At 34.8% G+C, this 21929-nt stretch overlaps 1 protein-coding gene across 13 annotated transcripts in view; it reads right to left on the reverse strand.

The window, feature by feature from the left end:
• RBFOX1 (RNA binding fox-1 homolog 1) overlaps positions 1 to 21929 on the reverse strand; it is a 755409-nt gene that overhangs the window by 515946 nt on the left and 217534 nt on the right. For all 13 annotated transcript variants that reach the window (XM_085237541.1, XM_085237554.1, XM_085237546.1 and 10 more), the window contains exon 3: positions 2711 to 2758. In XM_085237541.1, coding sequence (XP_085093667.1) covers positions 2711 to 2758 — 48 coding nt within the window. The remainder of the gene's footprint in view (positions 1 to 2710; positions 2759 to 21929) is intronic.

Raw genomic sequence — 21929 nt, forward strand, 5'->3', positions numbered from 1 at the left:
ACACAATTTACAGAACATAGTAACCTAACTGAGTAAAGATACTTATATAGAACACCTTGATACAATACGTTGGAGTCTGCAATCTTTACTCAACAAAAAATTCCTTTTAACATGAGAAAAAAAATGCACCCTAAACAATCCTAATGATTGCATACTAACCTCAAAAGGTTAAAAAAAAAAAAAAAAAAAAAAGAGAAAGAAAGATGCTTCATATTCACTGATAGGAAGGTCCTAAACAGCAGAAGAAGGGTTCACAACAAACGGATACAGCATACAATTATAGTGATAGCTTAGATGTCTGCACTTAAGAAGCATCGTGGACAGTCTGACTCATAAGTTCTTTCTTGTTTGATGCCCTTATTAATTTCCACTCACAGTAACTTAAAGAACAATGTTAAAGTAATTCTTTTCCTAGCAAGACAAAGTTTCCCTAAAACTTTTATGGAAAATATTTGGAAATTATCATTAAATTGAATAAGTAAAAGATTGCAAGAAGCGATAGGATGAGCTGAGTCCAGTATATTTGTAAACCAAGTTACTTTTTCTTCTTGTTTTGCCTTGGACTAACTTTGCAGCCTTCCCTCTGACTTTCCTTCATAATTGTATTTCTCCATATATAAACCGAGCAATATAAATGTAAGTACTTTCTTTAAAAGTGTTTTTAATTTGTTTGTGAAGTGCCTGAAAATCCTCTGACAGATGGCACTAAAAAAAAAAAAATTAATTTTTCTTCTTCAGAAGACATAAGGAAAGGCATTGCTGCCTATATCATATCCCACAGAAAGTAATAGAGAATGATGAAACATTATGTCGCTACAGGGAAATTTTCTAACTTACTGACCTATCATGTTATTGACCTAATGCACACCCATTAAGTCTATTGCTCTCATAAAGTCTCTGCACTCTGAGCTCAAATGTGGTAAATTTTTAAGTCAAGATGCATCTCAAAAATGTTCTCTCCATGAGCTACTTCAAAAACAGAAAATGAAGCAAGATATCCTGAGTGACCTTCAGTTACCAAGCTAATAACCATAGCTGCTACTTAATGGTCAGCATTTACTTTCCTGCAAGGTATACTGAAGAGAATGTCATTGCACATTACAGCAAATGTGAGTCTATTACTAAAAAGAGTTCGCTGAAATCAAACAAAAATGAAAAAACCAAATACGAAGAACAAAACATCCCAAGCACAGTGAAATCCAGATGCAGCAAAATTACCCAGCACAGAACAGCCATTTTAAGTCAACTCTCCAGTCAGATTTCAGTGTCTCAAACAGTAATCCATCCATCTCAGAATAAAGAGAGAGGAAGGGTGGGACAGCACAAGGAAGATAACCACACAACAGAACGTTGGATCCACAGCATTGACATGAATTTCTTCAATGACAAGGGAACAATTGCAAAGCACAACGAAGTACTTCAGAAAGTAGAGATTAAGCATCACGAAGAAAGTTTGTAAGAAAAGGAAGGCACCTTGTAGACATTTTGTTGTTAGCTTGGAAAATTTTTCATCAATTACTAATGATATAGTTCATTAGTAATATATTTCATTATGGAAGTGCAAATTATGAAATGCTAATTATGCATGCCTTAATTGCAGTAGTTTGTCTTGATTTCAGCATAGATAAAAATATTTATTTACAATGTTCCAAGTTCTACAAATTACACTAAGCCCCTAATTTACAGTATCAATAAACACATGCAATGCAACAAGCAGTAGAAAACACATTATTATTTAATAAAATTGATGTTTTTATTTAATTATCTCAGAATTGGTCATTAGTAATCCATATCCCTGGACTGAAAAGTAAAGCTGCCATATCAGCTCAGCAGAAGCTTCAGTTTTCAGACCGATCATGAAACACGCCAAGCAACGATAGCTAATTATAACATTTAAATTCTTTCAAAATGCTCCAAGAAATTAAAGAAATGAGGACAACTAGACAACTCTTTATGCAAGTTCTTGTGTTTGCAAGCTAATTACACTCACATTTCAGTATCTTAATTGAACTCTTAGTATGTTTTTGTCTAACTAAAAATAATTTCCTCTTTGTTCCTGAAAACATTGTAAATCATTGGAATTCTGTAGAATCTTTATCACATAACAAAAATGAATTGTGCCCTCCTGCAGTAACTTCGACAGCATATTATACTAGACTTGAATAACAGTATTTAATACAGTCTGAACTTTCACGGATATCTCAAGTGTGTATGGGATTACATTGGTTTACAAAGTTTGCTTTTCATTTCCAGCAAAAATAACTAGGCTGTTATTAAGAAAAAGAGGAGCTGCTTAATATAAATAGAAAGATGCAGTAGCCAAAAGAAGTCCAAAAAAGAAAAAGAAAAAAAAAACTTCAGTATCACATGTTATGGCACAGTTAAACTAAACTAATGCTAAATTAAGCGTAAAAACCCACTGTTTCAAAATGCAACTTGAGAGCTAGAAGGCAGCTTCCTGAATCTCTTGGAGTGTTTTTAATTCTTTTCTCAACAAGAAAGAGAAATCTAAAATTCATTCAATCTAGTAAGGTTGTTTTGTACCAACTGAAGTAATAATACAACTGCACTTGCCATGCTATCAGGAATCTTTAACATATACACGTAAAACACGATCAAATAATTTAATATGGTTAAATTTAAAAGAAAAAATACAATGAAAGAGTAACTTACTAGAGCTGCCCGACATAAATTAAAACAAGCCACTTACTTTTCTGTCCTCGGTTTCTACAGAGGAATTGCACTCTGCTTTAGTATCCTGAAAAGACAAATAGAGAAGACAATGTCACAAAGCATATTCACAGTGGTGGAAAGAATTCAGGATTCAAGAAAAGGCATTTCAGTTTGATAAGCAGGTTTCTCAGACTATTATATCTTACTGTATATTTATTAATACACAGTACCTTTAAAGATAAGATATTCAGTACTACAGCATTTAGAAAATTTATTAAACTTTATTACAAGCACGTGTGTTGTAAATATGAAGATAGGATTGATACGATCTAAAAAACAAACCGATTTCTATATACCATAGCCAGCACACAAGATCAAATTAAAGTATCTTCTTTATAGCATAAGTTTGCTTTTTCAACACGTATCTTGATAAAACAGTCATTTACTCTTTCCTTTACCATCAGTATTAAAAAAAGAAAAAAATAAGTTAAAAGGTAAGATAGCTATCAGCTCAAGAGGAAATGCTCTATCTTCCATCTGTTGACAGAAGTGCTGACGAGGACTCTGAAGTCCACAATGTGTTATGGGTCCGTATTTATAATCATGGACTACTGGATGTGTTGAAGACACTTGTGTCTGAATCTCAGGACAATATGCAAGAGTACTCAAGAATCTATTTTACGCAGACATATAGATGTATGCATATACTTTTGTATATGCACACATTTTGTACTAATGTTTACTTCAGGAATGAAGCCGTCTTAAATCTAACAACATCCAAAACGTGTTCCTGTTATTCCTTAGGCATTTTGACTCACTGAACTGCCAGGGCTTTGAACAGTAGAGAGCATATAACCTGTTAGAGAATACATCCTTCTCATCTATGGAAATATACACAGCAAATTGCTGTCACAAATGATTGCTTGAAAGGCACTTATGTCTTCATCTTATCCCTTTGTACAAGTTACTCTTGAAAAAGGAATAAACTGAATATATTCCTGTATGTATATATTCCTGTATTCCTATATTCCTATATGACTGTAGACAAAGTTAGCGACGTACTGTATTTTTTCAGTGTTTTCAACTTCATTTTTTCCATGACGGCCACACCTTGAAGCTAATTTTTCTTACACACTGCAAATTTAGAGACTTCTGTTGATGAGGCCCTTTTAGTTGCTTTCGTTAAAAGTCCTTTCCCAGCCTCTTACTGAAGCTAGAACTAATCTCATCAAACTTTGAATTATTGGCTAAAGTTACTTGTTACATAAATCTCAAGCTACAGATTTAAGGCTGACAGCTAATAGCAGCTCCCATTAAAAACAATTGGAAACAAATTAAATAAAGAAACTGTGTTTCTTCAGCACCGTGTCTATTCATCTTAAATACACTGACGCTATTTCAATATCAAATTCCCACCTTAGTCATATATTCATAAAAGATTAAAAAAGAAAATCATTCAATGAAATAAATTAAATCAAGGTTTCTTGAAAAATTATTTTCATTCTCAGCAAAATGTATTAAAGACAAATCTAATTTTTGGTCAGTTCTCAAACAGAATATTTCCAGAAAAACAATCTCTTACTCTATTTGGTTTTACACATCACTTACAAATCAGCATTTCAAATACTCTGCATTCGAAATAAAAGCCAGCATTCAGGTAGTATTTGTGGAAAGTAGTACTCAAAATTCTTCTCATTTTATTAGGTGTCACTGCATAACTGCCAGTTAAATTGTAATATTATAAACACTCTAAGAGCTCTGTTATTAAGCACTGATTTGGCACAACAAAAGAAAATTTCTCATCTTGTCAGTTACTTTGAGTAGCAGCAAGGAAATAAACCAAGGTTTTATGCAGCATATCAGGAGCAATATAGGGCAAATACAACCTTCAAGAGTCAAAGTACTGTAAGAGCCACATATGTTTAACAGTAGAACTGCAGTTATGCTCAGCCTTGTTTTTGTTGGTATGGAGCTCTGAAAGGTAACCTTAACGTGTTCTTACCAACATTTATCAGCTTGAGAATACTTAGTGACCAACACGCACGAAATGTATGCTTGTACTGAGTACTACAGCTTACCAGATAAAGTGTTTTCTTTTTCAGTGCTAGTTTGCAGGTAACTAATGATTTAAGTTGACTGCAAGATCTATTGGAAGGCCATAGTACAGGATACATCAGATGTGACATCTATTTCATTCCTGAGAAGGCTCCCTTTCTCCACCCCCATTTTACTTTTTTCATGTTGTTCCACAGAATCAAAATTTATTATGTTAGACCCTTGGGAATCACATCTAGCACATTCAACCTGTGTTAGCATAATACAAGTGTTACTTGTAAAAGTAAAAGGAAAGTTCTAGACAGTACAAAAGATCATTGTTGATGGTATGACTCTGTTTGGCAATCACACGATTATTTTTACATGTATAAAAAGTGTAATTTTACTTTTTGAATAGCAAAAAGCTGAACTCCCTCAAGTAACCACCAGTCATGCAAACACAAATAATAGTTGAGAATATTTGTGATTATCTTTTTTTTTTTCCTTTATTTGGTGTCTCCATGCTATCCAGATCTCTTTCACTAGTTCCTTACCAGAATAATACACAACATCCAAAACAAAACACAAAGAACAAAAGACAAATAAATTACACAAGCTAAGAAACCTTAGAAGTTACTTCAATTGCTAATGTATTTCTTTTCCATTTGAAACGAATGAAATGCAGACAGCAAACAATTCCTGTATCCACACACTACTCCACTGGCCTGTATCAGAACGAAAGATGAGAAATTATGGGGTTGAAGTGTTGTTTTTTGTCTGTAATATCACGAATGGTCAGTAGGTGGAAGCAAATAACCTCTTAAAATGGTGCTCAACTCCACGAAAAATAAATCTACAGCACTGAGCACTTTGGTCAGCTATTTCACGTGCACCCTTGGTATCCCAACAAGTGCTAAAACAAATTCAGCCCTTGTTTCCTAACACTACTATTCCAATTTACTAAAATGCTGTAGAGATAGAAATTAAATAGTTATAACAGCCTTAAATCTTACAAAGTGGAAGATTTGGATGACAAAAGCATATATAAAGGTAACCCAAATGTTAAACAGAACAATAGAAATACTTAAATTGAACAAGTACACATTAAAATTGTGTTATTTATTTTCCTGGGTATTTTTATTAAGTGCTCGAATACATCAAAGTCCCTCATAATTGTGAAAAATACTTTACTTTTTCACTATCCTTTATATATCCTTATTGCTGCTACAAGGCTATCAGCAGAATTATTCATTAGAAGTTCACATTAGTTCTATTTTATCCATCTCAGAGAATTAACTGCACGCTACTAGTTACTAGAGGAGAAAAGATGGAAAATGAAACAGTAGAATGTGACATTCAAGCCTTCACTAAGTTTGTGCCCGGCAACTGAATGACCCATGTACGAATCTCAGCAAATTAACTTCCAGGATTTTTACAGTTTCAAATGTTGCAGTGTCAAAAGTGTAAGAAAAGAGCTCCATGAATGAAAGCAACAGCTTAATCTCTAGTCACTAACATATCTGGAGTAACAGAGGTCTCTGCCTAACAAGCTATGAGCAGAAACCAGGAGAAGACTGGGTCATCTTCACCCTTCTCTCAAGTCTTTCCTAGATTCAGTTTGGAGTCCAAAAAGAAATCCATCTCACGTGAGATTAAAATTAAAGTTTCTCATGTCTTTGAGGAGCTCATTCCTTTTGTTTCTCGTTAAGAGTAGAGAGTTTAAGGCGGCGGCATTCAAGATTCTTGGTATATTGAACTGATAAGTTTTATATTAAAAAATTACTGGCAGTAAAAATGCTGTTGTATTTTTCATATACAGTTTAATTGACTCCTGTATGCGTCCCTGCCACACACCACCCACCAGCCAGCAGTGAAAGTGGATAACCTCCTTCCTTCTGATTCCAGAGTTCTGTTTACATTCATCCGCAATTTTCAAAGCTATCAAACCTGGGTGTTGTTTTTTATTTTAAACAAATAAAGCTTGAATTTCTCTTGCATTAACATAGATTTGTTTGAGGGAGCAGTTAAATATTTGCTTGCTGATAAGGCACCATGGACTCAAGTGTATGAGACTTTCCCGCTCCTTTCCTCTTCATTCTCTCACCTTTATGACCTATTTGCCCTTTTCTTTAATACACCAAATACTAAGAGATGCAAAGACACATCGAGCCTCTTCAGAGCAGAGAAAGGAAGCATTTGTGTGACTCAACTCATTAGTCCAGTAGGAAAAAAGTTACCTGAGTGTAAAACTATGTTCTTAGATCACAACTGCACAAAGCAGCATAAAAACAGACTGCACATTAAGAAAAGACATATATTACTTTAAGACATTATCTATCAGGCAGAAGGGTTTGGGAACTGCTCTTCAAACCTAAGAAACCCCCATCAGGTTAGGACTGAAATTTGAGGGCTAGCAAATCTAATCTCCAAGGGTGGCAATGCAAATTTCCATTAGATAAAGTTACCAGTTAGAACAGCACCAAAAAAAATACACATCCTATGCACAACACCATTTTGACAGGTCGGTCAAATCTAAGTGCTTCCAAGTCTCAGAGTAGCTAAGTTTAATTCAAAGAGCAAAACAGTTGTATCAGAGTAGGGTCCATCTCTGTTTTCGGACGCAGTGTTTTCAGTTGCAATTACAAATGGAAAACATATGTATTTTCTAGCTTATATGTAATTTTCAAAAGAATCTTTTTAAAATCTAATTAGATTTTTTTTTCAGACAATAAGAAAAAGGTGCCACTTCAGAAGCAAAGTTAGATTAACCATCAAAACAATTTTCAAAAATTGCAGATTTAGCCTTCATTGAACTAGTAATATTCTCAACAGCTCTGTTGATCTACTTCACACCTACTTGTACTAACAAATATCAGTGCATTCCAAGTCACTGGACTGAATATATATTCCTGAAATGTCCAAAAGCAGGGCTGTCAGTAAAGGTGCCAGGGTGTTGTGAGCACACACTGCACAGGGGGTGAGATGGCAACTGGCCACATACAGCTGAAGTGCTGACACAACTTCCATAGAATGCAACTGAATTAACAACATGTGTACATTGTATGCCTAGAGAAATTTGTTTACCTTTATCTGGTTTCCTAAAGGAATCAACATATTAAATTAGTTGATAGACCAAGTACCTAAACAGCTTTAGAAAATGATTATTAGATTAAGCCAAATTTGATAGGTTGTAGAAATAAAGCGTGGCAATCAGAAGGCAGTCCAGAAGAGTAGTTTAGGAAAAGAGTAAAATGTCTTCCACACAAACTATGCCATGTGCACACAACACATGCATACACATCACAGCAATTACATCAGAACCCTGCTTATCAGGCCTGACGTGCGGTAATCAGACTGAAAAACAAGCAGGTGAGGTACATTTGGAGCTAGGAACTCCTTCCAGAACATAAAAAAAAAATATTAAAATTTTATCTTATGAACTCGTCCATTCTGTTTTTGAAACTCCTCGTATTTCCAGCCTCCAAAATACCCCACTGCAATTTCACCATTTAACCATTCCATGCAAATTACATGCAAAATTACACCCTTTTATTTATTTTCCATTCGCTAATCCAGACTTCATTGGATGTCACCAGATCCTCTTTTCCACCAGAAGTGACAAACTACGCCAGCATTTCAAATGATTTCAGGAGATGTCTCTCCTAAATGTTAGAATACCAACACAAAGCTGTAGTGGTAGGAACGCCGTCCATCTTCCAGTCGTAGCCTCCAGCTACTTGATAGCTGGTCACATTTCAATGCTCTGCTTGACTTACAAAAGGAGACAAGTTCAACACTTAGTTCCAATTTTCTTTTAAAATATTTTCCTACAAAATCTAGAGGCATTGTTATTTAAAAAGAATTCAGCATATTCTGATCCGCCAGCTCAGTCTGGCCAAAAGAACGAGAGACAAGAAGAACAGCACTGACCCAGAAGCGAACTTCAAATTAAAAAAGCATTTTCTAATATATTTATGTTTTTTAATATTAAAAGCTTTTTATGAATTTCTTTTTCCAGTTTAATCATGATTCCCAAGCATAAATACCGAATAATATCCAAGCTGCACAATGTAAAACGAAGTAAAACAGAGCCAGTACAGCAGCTTTGAGTCATAACAAAGTGTTTGCATCAAAACCAATTTTGATGGAGCACAAATGGCATCCTTCCTGAATTCAGAATGCTTCCTTGATGAACTACTTTCAACGCAACGTAAGTGTAACTGCAGGCATTTCCCTTAAACTAAAAAGATGGGAAAATCATATGATAGCAGAAAAAATACATTTCTCCCTCTTTCTTTATAAACTAGCTTAATACAGTTCTACTTGATCTGGTAAAATTTTTCAATTACTTTTTCGCAAAACCTACTTAAAATTTATGACCCTAATATTCTGAGAGGGTTTTTTTTTTTTCCCCCTTAAAAACCAGAGGTGAATTCTGAAGCACAGAGGAAAAATAAATCTGCAGTCTCCCTACAGAGCTTTAGTTTTAGCAACTACTGCTATCTATCCTACTGTTATTTAAACCAAGATGGGAGCATAAAACAGGCAGACAAGTGATACATGCTTCCTATTTTGCTGTTCAGATAACCATTGGCAGTAACTACAATAAAGCACATGAACGTAGAGATCAGGTATTCACTGAATTGTAAAATCCAATACTCTTTACGAAGGGGGAAAAAAAAAATAAAAATCAATTAAAAAAATCTGTGCCTAAGATAACAGTACTTTATACAGTATGTCAGATTGGCAATCTAAATGCCCAGGAGCTATTTATTGTTTTCTTTTATCGAAGCAAGAATTTTACTGGGGGTAGCTGTCATTAGTGACATTTTATTTTGCAGCTAATTATAAAACAGTTGGAAAAAAAATAGATCACAGTTTTAAGGTAAATAGGCAAAAACTTTTCTCTCAACAAATCACACTGCCTAAATAAATTAAGAAAAACTGACTTACAGTCTGAATCAGAGAAAGTGTTTCTTTAGTTGGTTCCCTGCCAATTTACCAGCTTCTGCTTTTATTTATACAAAGGTATCAATTCCAAACAACCTCTCATAACAGCTGCACACTCATTAGGCTTGCATTTCTCTTTGCTTCCAAAGCTATTAGAAAATTTCAGTGCTGCAACATTAATTGTAATTTTAATAATAGTTCCAAATCAAATTGTATCACCACTATAGTCAAGCGAGAAAGGAGAGATCCCATGATATTTTGCTGAGCAGTTTTAACTCTGTTCAAGCGATCAGTGCAAAGTATGACAGTACAAACCCAAGGCATTAACGTGCACAGAAAACATCCCAGATTCTTTGTCTGAATAAAAATCAAATGCTTACGTTCCTTTATCAGATATAAAGAGCAGCATTTTCTTTTTTTCTAATATATATAAATATATATTGATTACCCAACATATGCAAATATAAATTCAGTAAGATCAGCAGGAAGCTCCCGAGATGTCATTTGGTATAATATGTTTAAAAAAAAAAAAAAAAAAAAACCACGACCATTAGAACACTTACACATCCTTTGGATTAAAACACTTTATATAAACTCTTCTGAAACAGAAAGAAAAATGCTACTATGTCTTGTCATTGCTGAAGTAACAGCAATAGATAACAGAAGCAATAGATAACAGTAGTATGGCAGTTCCTTCTACTGAAGTATAGATGATGGTCTTTAAAACTCTAGTGCACTACTATAACATTAGAAAGACATGAGAGATGTTTTTGGGTGCTGCTTTATATAGCCTTTTCTTTTTAAATGAGTGACAGTTCATAGACACAAAGGTCACCCTTGAAAACACTGATTCGCTTTAAAAAATCTTTCTTGCACAATCTATTGACTCATTAAACAAGTCTAATAAATCTCCCAGTAAAAATAATGTTTCTACTACAACAGAACAGAAAGTTGTCAGGATGACCATCGTTAACAGAAGGAATAAATACTGTTGTTTCCCTTTTGAATTCTCACAGTGCTTTACTGTCATCTGTGATACACATTTTAAAAGACATTTAATTAAAGGAATTGGTAATAAAGAACTTCAAAGTGAAATAATCTAAGCTTTGCTATCAGCTTTCTCCCTTGGTTTCTGTAGCTTTCAATTCCCACGAACTACAAACTACTACTTTTTCACCTTGTGTGAATTTTTGACTGCTGAAGCTAATTAAATGTGTGATTTCAGCATTGTTTTTAATATAATCAAACAACAAATCTAAAACAGTGGCCAATTTTACAATAAAATACTGCAGATAATGATCACCATTTACACTGCTCTTACTGACCCTAATGATTATTAATGATCCAGGCAAAAAGATACAATCTGCAAAACTACACAATGATAATCAAATGACATTATTTATTAAATTATATGGTATAATTAACAAATTATACCAGATAGTTTATGATTTTTAACAGTTAGTTCGCTGCACCAAATAGGAAAAATCCACTTCTTGAAACGGTGTTGGCTTTACCTCTGTATCATTACATCTGGTTGATATTCAAGAGCTTGAAATAACCTTCCAAAAAGCAGATCCAGCATGCAGCATTGAGATTCAGTATCACAGCTGCTGAACTAAATTCTGTCTGTACAGGTCACTTCAGAACGCTAATGTTTAGAAGGTCACTTATAAACTAAGCTTCAATAGAGCAATTTAGCCCGTGTCAAAATTATCAATGATCCAGAAGACCACAAGCAAACAGGTAAAGCACACATCTTCTCGTCCTGCCCTCACACCTGCAGTTCTGGAAAAAAATAAAACTAAAACCAAACAGCAACAAACCAAACAAAAAGCACAGCTTCCCAAACGTGCCTGTCCTTTGAAGGCTTCAGCTAACCACACTCTGCATAACTCCCATCTGGCATCCTCAAACACAAAAATAGCTATTCTCAGTTGTCACTCACAGCTACTACTTTATCAGCGAATGACTGCTGCTTTTAAAACAATCTGGAATGCCAAGGGAACTCCACTAGAAAAGTCCAGAGAGAGCTCCCGATCAGCAGCTTAGTTTCTTTGTATGGGAGGCCACATGAACAGAAGAGATCAAAAACCTTTTTCACACTTTTCTCATCAGATTTAGAATCTTGAGTCTCTTAAGCGCAATCCAGTAACTATGTCAAAGTTACCCTAGCATACATAGCCTAAAACCAGTATTTCAATTACAATCTTACTCATCTCCAAAGCTTTCTCAGAGATTTTCTTACTGAGGATTTCCATACCCGTTCTCAACATGTATTCCAGCTGTCAGTTTGTCTATGCTCTCAACTACAGCGTTCTGAAAAAACACTGTTTCTTCTTCTAAAAATCTTGGGTTTTACTTTATGCCCAAAAATAGCTGTTAGCTTCTCCTGCAAGACTGAGTAACAAGTCCTCATTCCCAAATTTAAAAAAAAATAAAAAATAAAAAATTCCAGTAGCCAGAAGTCTTAAATCACGTTTCTTTCCTATCGCCAACACACAATACAGAAGTTGTAGACTTACTGCTGACATATATTTGGAAATTTATACGTATACTGGGAACACAAAGTTGTGACACTGACTTATATTTCAGCATTTCGAGGTGCGTTTTTTGTATCTACTTCAGAATATGCCACGTTCACATCCTCCATGGAAACATCAGCAATCAGGAGACTGTGGTGAGGCCTTGGCTAAGTGCTGTGATACTTTTATAACTACCCCTTGGAGAGAAGTGATTTGTTGATGTGAAATTCACTAGCCGAAGCAATCAGCACATCAAGGCTGCATACAAAGTGGTTTCTGTATGTTCAGAGCTGCTAACAATGTGATGTGGTACTGGCATGAGTGCATCCTACCACTCGTCTACAAGACTGGAAAAGACTACAAGGTCTTGAAGACTTCGATTAGTAGATTCACCTTGGGCATAATTTCCAGCTATCGACACAGTTGTGTGGAACAAAATAAAAAAAAAAAAAAACACCTCTTGGAAGTTATTTGGATATAAAAGCCACCACAGAAGTCACAAAAAGAAGTTTATCTTAGGAAAGAGACTGGGGAGAGTGCCTGGTGTTACCAGCACTGCTCTTACCAACTGCAGGATGCTAAGTTCTCAAAATATAACTCAGATATTCAGGAATCTTTAATAGGAATCATCACTTCATATTTAGTGCTACGTTAAAAATATGTTGAGGTTTTAAAACTAACTGTTAACTTATTGAAAATAAGTTACAAACAAGCATTTTCACAAAGCACAGTTCAGAATGTTCAGGTCAACGGTCCAGCTCAAAAGAAAGCTAAAGACAATTTGATAAGTTTAAGGTCTTTCATCTCCCTATATAGTGCAATTAGTACTATTATCTTATTATATTGTTAGATTACATTATTATTATATATTGTCTATGCTTTTAATCTTTGTCTTATTTAAATTGTGACAAAGCGAAATAAGAGTGTGATTTCCTTAATTTAATTTGATCCAAATTAAAAGCAACAGTACCTTTCAATACAAATACAGAGCACAGTTCAGCAATTCATTACATAATGTGGAAATATAAAACATCATCAGCACAAAGACAATATATTTAAAAAAAAAAAAAACCTGATTAAATCCAACTCTAACTTAATCATTCAGAAGCCTAGCTAAGCTTTTTGCATTTAATTAACCAAAACATGTTTAAATTCATACAACTATTATTTTTCTCATTCAAATAAAATAGAAAAAAGCTTTGCTACCATTAAGATTGAGTATATTTCCAGGAAAGCAAGTAAAAAGCATAACTTTAAAAGATGTTTTAAACAAGTAAATACCTGAACAGAAGCTCATTTTGCTGATACTATCATAAATATTATGAAATATCATCAGTATTGTAAGGCAGTTAAATTTTTCAACTGTTTCAAATAACTGAAAAACTGACAGTCTAATTTTTTCTATTCCATATCTCATTAAGGACAATGTTCCCTATCTTTTAGTCGCTTAATAAAATATTTACACATCTTCTCATTAGTGAGAAGATGAGTATTAAAAGAAGGACCCTGTCAGAACTCCAATCTAAAGATGTCCCATTCCAATTATTTTTCTTTGCAGATAACTATAACCTTCAAGACAAACAAAACTAACTGCAAAACCAAGGCAAAGAGGTCAAATCCGTTCCAAGGCTATCACTTGTTACTAAAGGTCAACTATTTTCCCTTGGCATACCAAGATCCAAGAGCGTGCATTTCTTACAAGAAAAAAATAGATGAAGTTAAACAGATAAAAGGTACACTTGCTTCAGAATTTTAAATTAAAAAAGTAATCAAATATGTATTTAACAAAGACATGGAGCTTCACCGTTTTTTACCCTAGGTTTAAATCATGTGCAGATTTTATAAGCTTCAGAATTTACCTTTAGGACCTATCACGTTATTTAAAATGAAATACACAAGCAACATACATTAGAGTTTGCTTTTGCTTTGGCCACGAAACTGCTGAGGATGTACTCCACACTTACTGATAACAAAATCATATCACTTATTTTTTCTGCAGAAAGAATAGTCATTATTCAGAGAACCATTTTCTAGCGATTGTTTCTTCACTGTGATTTTCTGAAACATTTCATTTGAATAGGTGTATTGTAAGCACTCTTCTAGAGACAAAGTATCAGATGTTCCATATAAGAATTGAGCCAGGCTCTTCCAATGAGTTTTTGGTGGAAGATAACAGTTTTCACTCAAAACACCGTTCCAGAAGTGAGTTATTTGAGAGTGAATTATTGCTGGCATTGGTTTCTCAGAGACATAAGGCAATTTCTGACCAAAGCTGAAAAGATTACCCAATGCTGGGAGGAGAAGAGTGAGACATCTGAATGAGAAAAATTGTCAGCAAATTCATTATAAAACATTCATGGAAAGTTATAGAAAGACTCAGATCCTTACCCTTCTCAACCCATGCACTGGAGAACGTTATACCTCAATAGCAGAAGAAAGTATCATGTTCTTTGGTTAGATTTCTCTGGTGACACAATGAATGTACATTTGCATTATAAATATTTCCCTTAATCAGAGTGATAAAATATGTAGATTTTAAGTGGATAGGACTTCACAGCTCCATTTAATTCAAGTTTAATGTAAATACTAAAATATTAATACTAAAATACTAAAAAAGAAATTTTCAACTGTAATGAATTTAACTGCAATGATGTTCCCTTTTTTATCTTAAAGAATAGTTATTAGTGCAAAGTAAACAAATAGGAATGCAATTAGACAACCTATAGCTCAACACTGGCTTTTGCTCATTTGCAAATAACTTCTGTTTATGTTTAGAACCCAGGAAAAAAAGAAATAAGTTATTCACAATATGCCAAAAGCACTGGAAAGTAATACACGTTGCTAATGGAGCCAAAATGATGAACAAAGCCAAGTTCCCTAAATAGCTAAAGCCCATATCTAGACGTGACACATGAAGACATAATACCCTACAGGACAACAGCTGAAGAGGGAAACAAAATTGTAAATAAAGCTAAAGAATCTCTTTCACGCTGCAGATATCCTGAAACAATTAACAAGTCACTACTTGGTTAGTTATGGAATGATCAGTTTAAAGAAACTCTAATCCCCATACTTACACCAGCAGCCAAACACTTGCTAAACTGACAGAACGCGATTCATATATTGCCAACTTCATTAGCTCGTTCTCATTTTAGTCCACCATGTCAGAGCAGCAATCCTCTCTCTAATCCCTTCAAGGGGATTTTTTTTTTTTTTATTTTTTTTTTTAGGTTCCATCTCTCACCGACTCAGATAGGGGAATCAAATACTGAATAATACATTCAATGAGTTACTTAATTAGCTGGGTGAAGGTGAAACTGAAACAGCTGAGTCAAATAATGAGATGTCAAGCACAGCAGCTTGGACCAAGGAGGGATTTGAAAGCGTTCTACCTGACAAAAAGACAAACAGTGTTTTTCAAGCACAGAATATTAAGGGATTTCATCTTTCAATTTCATTCCCTCCAAAAATATCATTTTGGAGCAACAATCAGAGAAGTCAGTTGAAAAGAGGTAGGAGAGTAGAAATCACTCACTGTACATCAAGCATACTAAATAAGTAATAGTCAATTACTAAGTCTTGATTAGTTCAAAACAACGCCAAGAAAAATAAAATGAAGGAAATTACAGAAAAGTAGAAAAAGAAAAATAACTGTGATATAGTATGCTGATAAACAAATAGGTCTATCCTCATTTAACAGAAGATTTTATTCTCCAATACATCAAATAGAGAACCAAAAATGTCGGTCATCTATTAAATCCATTTAGTTCCCCAAGTTGCTGTTCATAGTAATAGAGAATCTCTTCTTCCTTAGCACCTGATTACAAGACTCAGCAACTGGCGCTATTTATTACAGACAAGTAGTTAATCAACTGCTTTATGTCTGTGTTTGGACAAAAGGCTTGATTTATCCCTGCCTTCTCTAAGTGATGATTTTGCCAGTATGAGGGTGCCTACCATTATGGTTTAGCCTAGGGGAATCGTTGCAGTGACTCTGCTTAGGGGGCTCTCAGAGACCCTGGGCAATGGCAGATACTCAAAACACTTCCTCGCAAATGGAGCTGGACAGTAAACTTCTTATTCAGAAAAATAATACTGAATAAAAAATGCCAAATGTTAAAAAAAACATGAGTCACAACTCAAAATGAGGTTAGTTCTCAAACCCCAGATGCATGGCTCTAAGGACAACAAAGAACATGCTCTACTTCACAACAAATCGAGCTAGGAAAAGATTTTAATAGTCTTAATTCTCAGAAATTCCAATGGATCCAAGTGATTGGCACATCCCTCCATTAAGCAGGATAAGTAGCACTGCCTGCATCAGTTATTCTTGCCTCAAAATATCTTTTCAGTAGAAGTAAACAAAATAGAAAAATAACGGTACAATAGGTGTAAACAGAAGTGACTGTGTGTCATATGGACTGAAATGTGTCAAACTCACGCCAGTTAGAGGCCATTAAAAAGTCACTAAAACTAAGTTTGAGCAATATTCAAACTAATATTCGGATGGCAAGTTCTACAACAAAGTAAGAAATGGCAATAATCCCCTGGGGCAGCCAACAAAACAATCACTTAAATTCACATTTTTAGAAACAGAAGGCTGGGTTTATTAAGTAAATTGCTTTCCTTGAGTTTACTCAGTTTGATTCTCCCACTCCAAGCACACGCACACAGCTGTCAGTTTCAAATATAATTAAATGTGCCATCTTTTTTTTTTTTTTTTTTAAATGGCAATATAATTTTAAGTATGTGAGAAGTAGTACAATAACAACTAACAAACAACATGGCCAATTCTTATCACATCAGAAATACAGCAATTATTTGCAGGTCTATCATCAATCTACATATGTATGCAGATAGAGGTTAGGCTGTTTTCCAGCCACATCACTTATTCATAAAATACCAACACTCGGGAGTCCCATATTATAGTAGATTTTTATCTTACCTACAGCAACAGTTAATTTTGGAAAAAGTCTGGTTCTACTGTTACATGGATTGGCTAATCCAGGCACAAAACACAGCCTATAATGGCTTTGCATCCTTGAATAACTCTTGGCACCACAGCATTTGCCCTGGCGCCTCTAAGCACTTCATCACGTTTTGGCCCTTTCCTCAAGGAATAACATATCACTGATGTTGAAGAATTGAAACTTAAATGTGCACAGACAAAAAATTAAGTGACTGAGTGGGAAAAAAAAAAAGCACAAGTGAAATCTTCATAACGCACCAATGTCTTATTTTCATGTTGATTTTTTTCCCCATTGTTATTTTGATTAGTAAAACTTGGGATTAGCCTGGTGTTTATCTTGGAAAACCTCTCACGTTCTGTTATATATTTTAACAATATATTCCATCAATATTTTAACAATAATATTCAATCATCCCTCTGTACCATAAGGCACCCACAGGAAGTACTCATTCAGTACCCATTCACATACGTTACAAGTAGTTCTAAGAAGCGAATACAAATGTAATTTTTAACTTCCAAAATATAAGGAGAGCAGCAGTTCTCAAAGTTTAGTAAAATGTGGACTTCGATGCTGCATTCTCAATCACAGACCTGCCTATAACGAGCTGATACACACTTGTGATGCAAGTTCGGTACATATCTGCACATGTAACACAGAATTGCCTGGGGACTCTCAGTAGCTATCCTTAGGATTCCCAGATGCCAGACATCTGGGAATAGCGAACAGAACAACAAAAACTTAGGGAAAAAAGTGCAGACTCACACGATAACTAAAGAAAACATTTTTACAGCCTAAAGCAATAGCAATGACAAGCATAAGCAAAGTGTAAGAATTCAGTTTTTTGCCTCCCTAAATGACTTGATAATTTTATTTGTAATTTTATTCACCCAAAGAAAGGAGTAGCGGCAAGGTTCTGCTTCTCTCTTTTCCTCCTTCTTCCTTTGACAGACCATTCCTTGGCTAACCTGTTTAAGTGATCAGAACAAAAACACAAAGGCATGCTTGTTTCTTCAATCAAAATAAGAATGCCAAGTTCTACTCCTTAATTAAATTAATAATGTAAAGCTGTAGTAATGTTACCACATATGCAAGGTCAGAAAACACTGTAATGCTGTAGCAAATATAGTAAAGCTATTCCATGCTGTAGTTGTTCAACTTAAAATGCTTTCCGATGGGATGCAAACTATTGAACATTGCCTCCACGAGTTGTCAGGAGTTATCAGCTAACAAACTCGACGTGGAATTGGAAGTTCTGCATAGTGCTACTGCAGTAAGGGCTTGCAACAACAATGGCAGACATATCATTAAATAGGCAAGTGTAGAAACATAATTAAATTAACTGATAATCATCTCTCTTCTTCTATCCGGACTCTAATTTAATGCACTTGCAAATGTAATGAGGTTCACTGAATTGAAAAATACTGTGGAAATAACAGAAACAAGATTAAATTAATTGCAACACATACTGATAAGAAAGCTTGCTACAAATTATGTGAAGCACATTCCTGAAAGCCATTAGAAGGCCAGTCACACATCGTACACCTTGATGACAAACAATACATTTTACATTTTCTCTTCATTTTTTTTCCTACTAGCTGGATGGCCCACTGTGTTTCATACGCTAATTGGCTGCTCTTCTCTCTTTTTCAACTCTTCAGGTAAATAAAAACATGAAAAGTGCGGTAAAAAACTAACGTCTGTCTACCAATCAAAATGTCTTCTACGACAATCATTTCTATATTATAAAATTTAAGACATATTAAGTGCATTTTTACCTTGCAGACTCGCCAGACTTGACATATATGCAAGAAGTTAGATAAATCATTTTGTATAAAAATAACCAACTCTCCATTGGGCCTTCTAGATCGTGCAAGTTCTCTAGAGCAAGATCAAAAATACAACATCTTTTCCAAAAGGCTTTTACTACATTTGTCCTAATAATACCAAAATGGTAGGAATTCTCTGGGTATGCTGTCCAAATACTTCAACAGGCTAGATGCTTTCATTTCAGAAACAAGGATACCATTATATAAAAATAAATAAAATTGAAATTTGAAAGGAAATAGTGTCTAGTATGGCAAACTAGAAATTTGTTTACCATAATACAGTAAAATTTCAAATAATAATACACATTGTTTCAAATAATAGAAGACATCCAAAGTTCAGAATTGCATTTGAGTATATGTATGAAAAAAGAATCCTATCAACTCATTCTACATTTATGTTTCCTTATTATGCCAAGCTTAACAACAGAGGATTTCCATCAGTGTGAAATGACAAGCTGCTTAACCTTGCATTCCCCAGACACTTCTGTGAGCACTGCATTCCAACAGACAAACAGGGAGGTTCATTAAGAGTTCAAGAGTTAACACTCAAAAGTTGGCAGTGCTTATTTTAATTTCTTTATTTCTGACCAGCAGCATGCTTCAATGGCAAGAGTAATATTAATCACTGCTAGGCAAATTGCTGCTCTAAAGAGCAAAGAAGGAAAGAGAAGGTAGAGAAATGGGGTGTTAAGTCACAGGGAATGATAGCATTCAGGGCACTCTCTGAAGAAGGGGACAATGCCATGCAGGCTAGTCATGCATTGCTCAGACAGACCTCATCTGTGAATTGTCCCTCCCTTCTGATATTGCCTATGAAGAACTGAGCTTGGACAGCTAGTTAAAATATGCTTGATGTGTTTGAACTTTTTAAGTCCCATCCATACTATCAACATCCGTTCCTTTGTGTGTCTTTCAGTAGTTTTCTCACCAATACGTATTGGTGCATCACATTTTTCTAGTTTATATTTTGTAAGTGTTGAATTCATTATTAGCTTCAACAAATACTGTTAAATGGACTTGCAAAGTAAAATTGGTCATTATTCATTTAATATTCCATACTTAAAACAAAAGGAACGAAATGAAAGGTGTATCGATACGAGTGGAGAGAGTTCTGGGAGAGTTTCTGTAGTTAATGCTTCAGAAGGGAAATTAACTATTTATATTGCATGTATCTCTTGTTACTTACAAAAACCAATCATCATACTGGGAACAGATGGTTTCTCAAGGTGGTCACATCCAACTTTATTTTCTTATTTTCAACATGCCTTCAATATAACTTCAGTTCCAAAATATCTGGTCCTAAGATCCATTAAAAACTGGCAGCAGAGTAGGAATTGGTGTTAATTAGTCTGGGCTTTCTCCCAATTCTCTACCAATTAAATAACAAGTGTTTAGTGCTATTAAGCTTACACTTTATAAATCTTTATTTACATAACAGTATCAAAAAAAATGGAAGAGGAGAGAAAGAGTGGGGTGGAGAAAAAGCAAAAACGAACAAAACAATGAATACACATCTGATAAAAGAAAAAATAACATTTGCTTCCTTTTTCTCCCCTTTAAGCTTATCAGTAGGAGGAGGCATTTCAAAACTCATCACTATGTGAGATGAGTACTGTCATTTGCATTATCAAAGTAGATATTAAATACCAGGGAAGGCAAAATTGAAATCTCATAGCGTGATGATTTCTTGACACACTCACACACACTACTTGCACAATTCATAGCATTAGATAGTGAATCCATTAAAAAAAGATATTGATTTCTAATGTTACTCTAATGTTACTCAAAATAAAATTTGGAAACTTGCATGACAAATAGGAAGTCTTGTATGCAGAACTACAACAAAATACTCAACACAAAATACAGACTTGCATTCAGCTCATTAGCTATCTGAACAAAATGTGGCTCAGTATTTTAAAGAACACTCAACTCAGCACCTTGCATCTCTGTAGTCATACCAGATACTTCAAAAAAGATGGAAATAAATATCCTGTTTCCCATAAACGTGTTCTTCCTCCAAAAAAGTAACCCACCATTGAGACAATCATCTACCTATTCATCTTTAAAACAATGCAAGTCCTCCTTGTGAGCACATTTTTCTAACACTCAAGAAGAATGTCCTGTGTTGCAGCTTGCATCCATGGCCTCTCATCCTTGCACTGTGTGTTTCCACAAGGAGTATGGCTCCAGCCTTTACCTACTGTTAGCTAGCTTGAGGAATGTAATAGAATACCCTCTTAGCCTCCCAACTAATCCAACTGAGCTCTGCCTCTCCCCACTCATGCCGTGCTCCAAGCTTCAAGTCATCTTGTTGGTCCTCTGCTCACATTCTTTTAGTACATCAATCTCTCCCGTACCAAATTTAATTTAAATAGCATCTGATATTTTGTATAATAAACATATGTCCTCCCATATGTTCTTATCTGGAAATTCTTCCAAAAAGGAAGGGGAAATCAGTCGTGACTAAAGCAGTGATTGGACTAAGTCTTACAAAAAATTCCTTTGAAAAATGCCAATATTTTCACGCTGACCATTCTTACTACACAGAAAAAAATTATGAACAAATGCTGTATGCTGTAGCTCTGTTTAGTTCTAACCAGATCATCGTGACTTATATTCTTATTTATTTCCTATTTAGCAATTCCATGCTATGTTACACAGTGACTGTTTTTCTCCAAAACAATTAAAAATATTTTTTTTACTTTAAAAAATGCCAAGAAAGGAAACAGTTCTGCACTGGCCAGGAATTAGGTTGCTTAAGGTTCAGTTATTATGAAAGGGTTATCCCATCAGCTGGGGGCACATCAAGAAGTACTGCCTTCCTGTATACCAAGAGCAGCTGCAACTGCTGCATTTTGCCAGTCTTCTCCAGCAAAATCCGGTGATTTAAGCAGGCAGAGCTACTGCAGAAATGTACAGATAAGCATAAAAAAAAATTGGAGCTGGAGTGGGGT

This window comes from Meleagris gallopavo, chromosome 16 (genome assembly GCF_905368555.1).
Source record: "Meleagris gallopavo chromosome 16, MGAL_WU_HG_1.1, whole genome shotgun sequence".
In the NCBI taxonomy this organism is placed as follows: domain Eukaryota; kingdom Metazoa; phylum Chordata; class Aves; order Galliformes; family Phasianidae; genus Meleagris; species Meleagris gallopavo.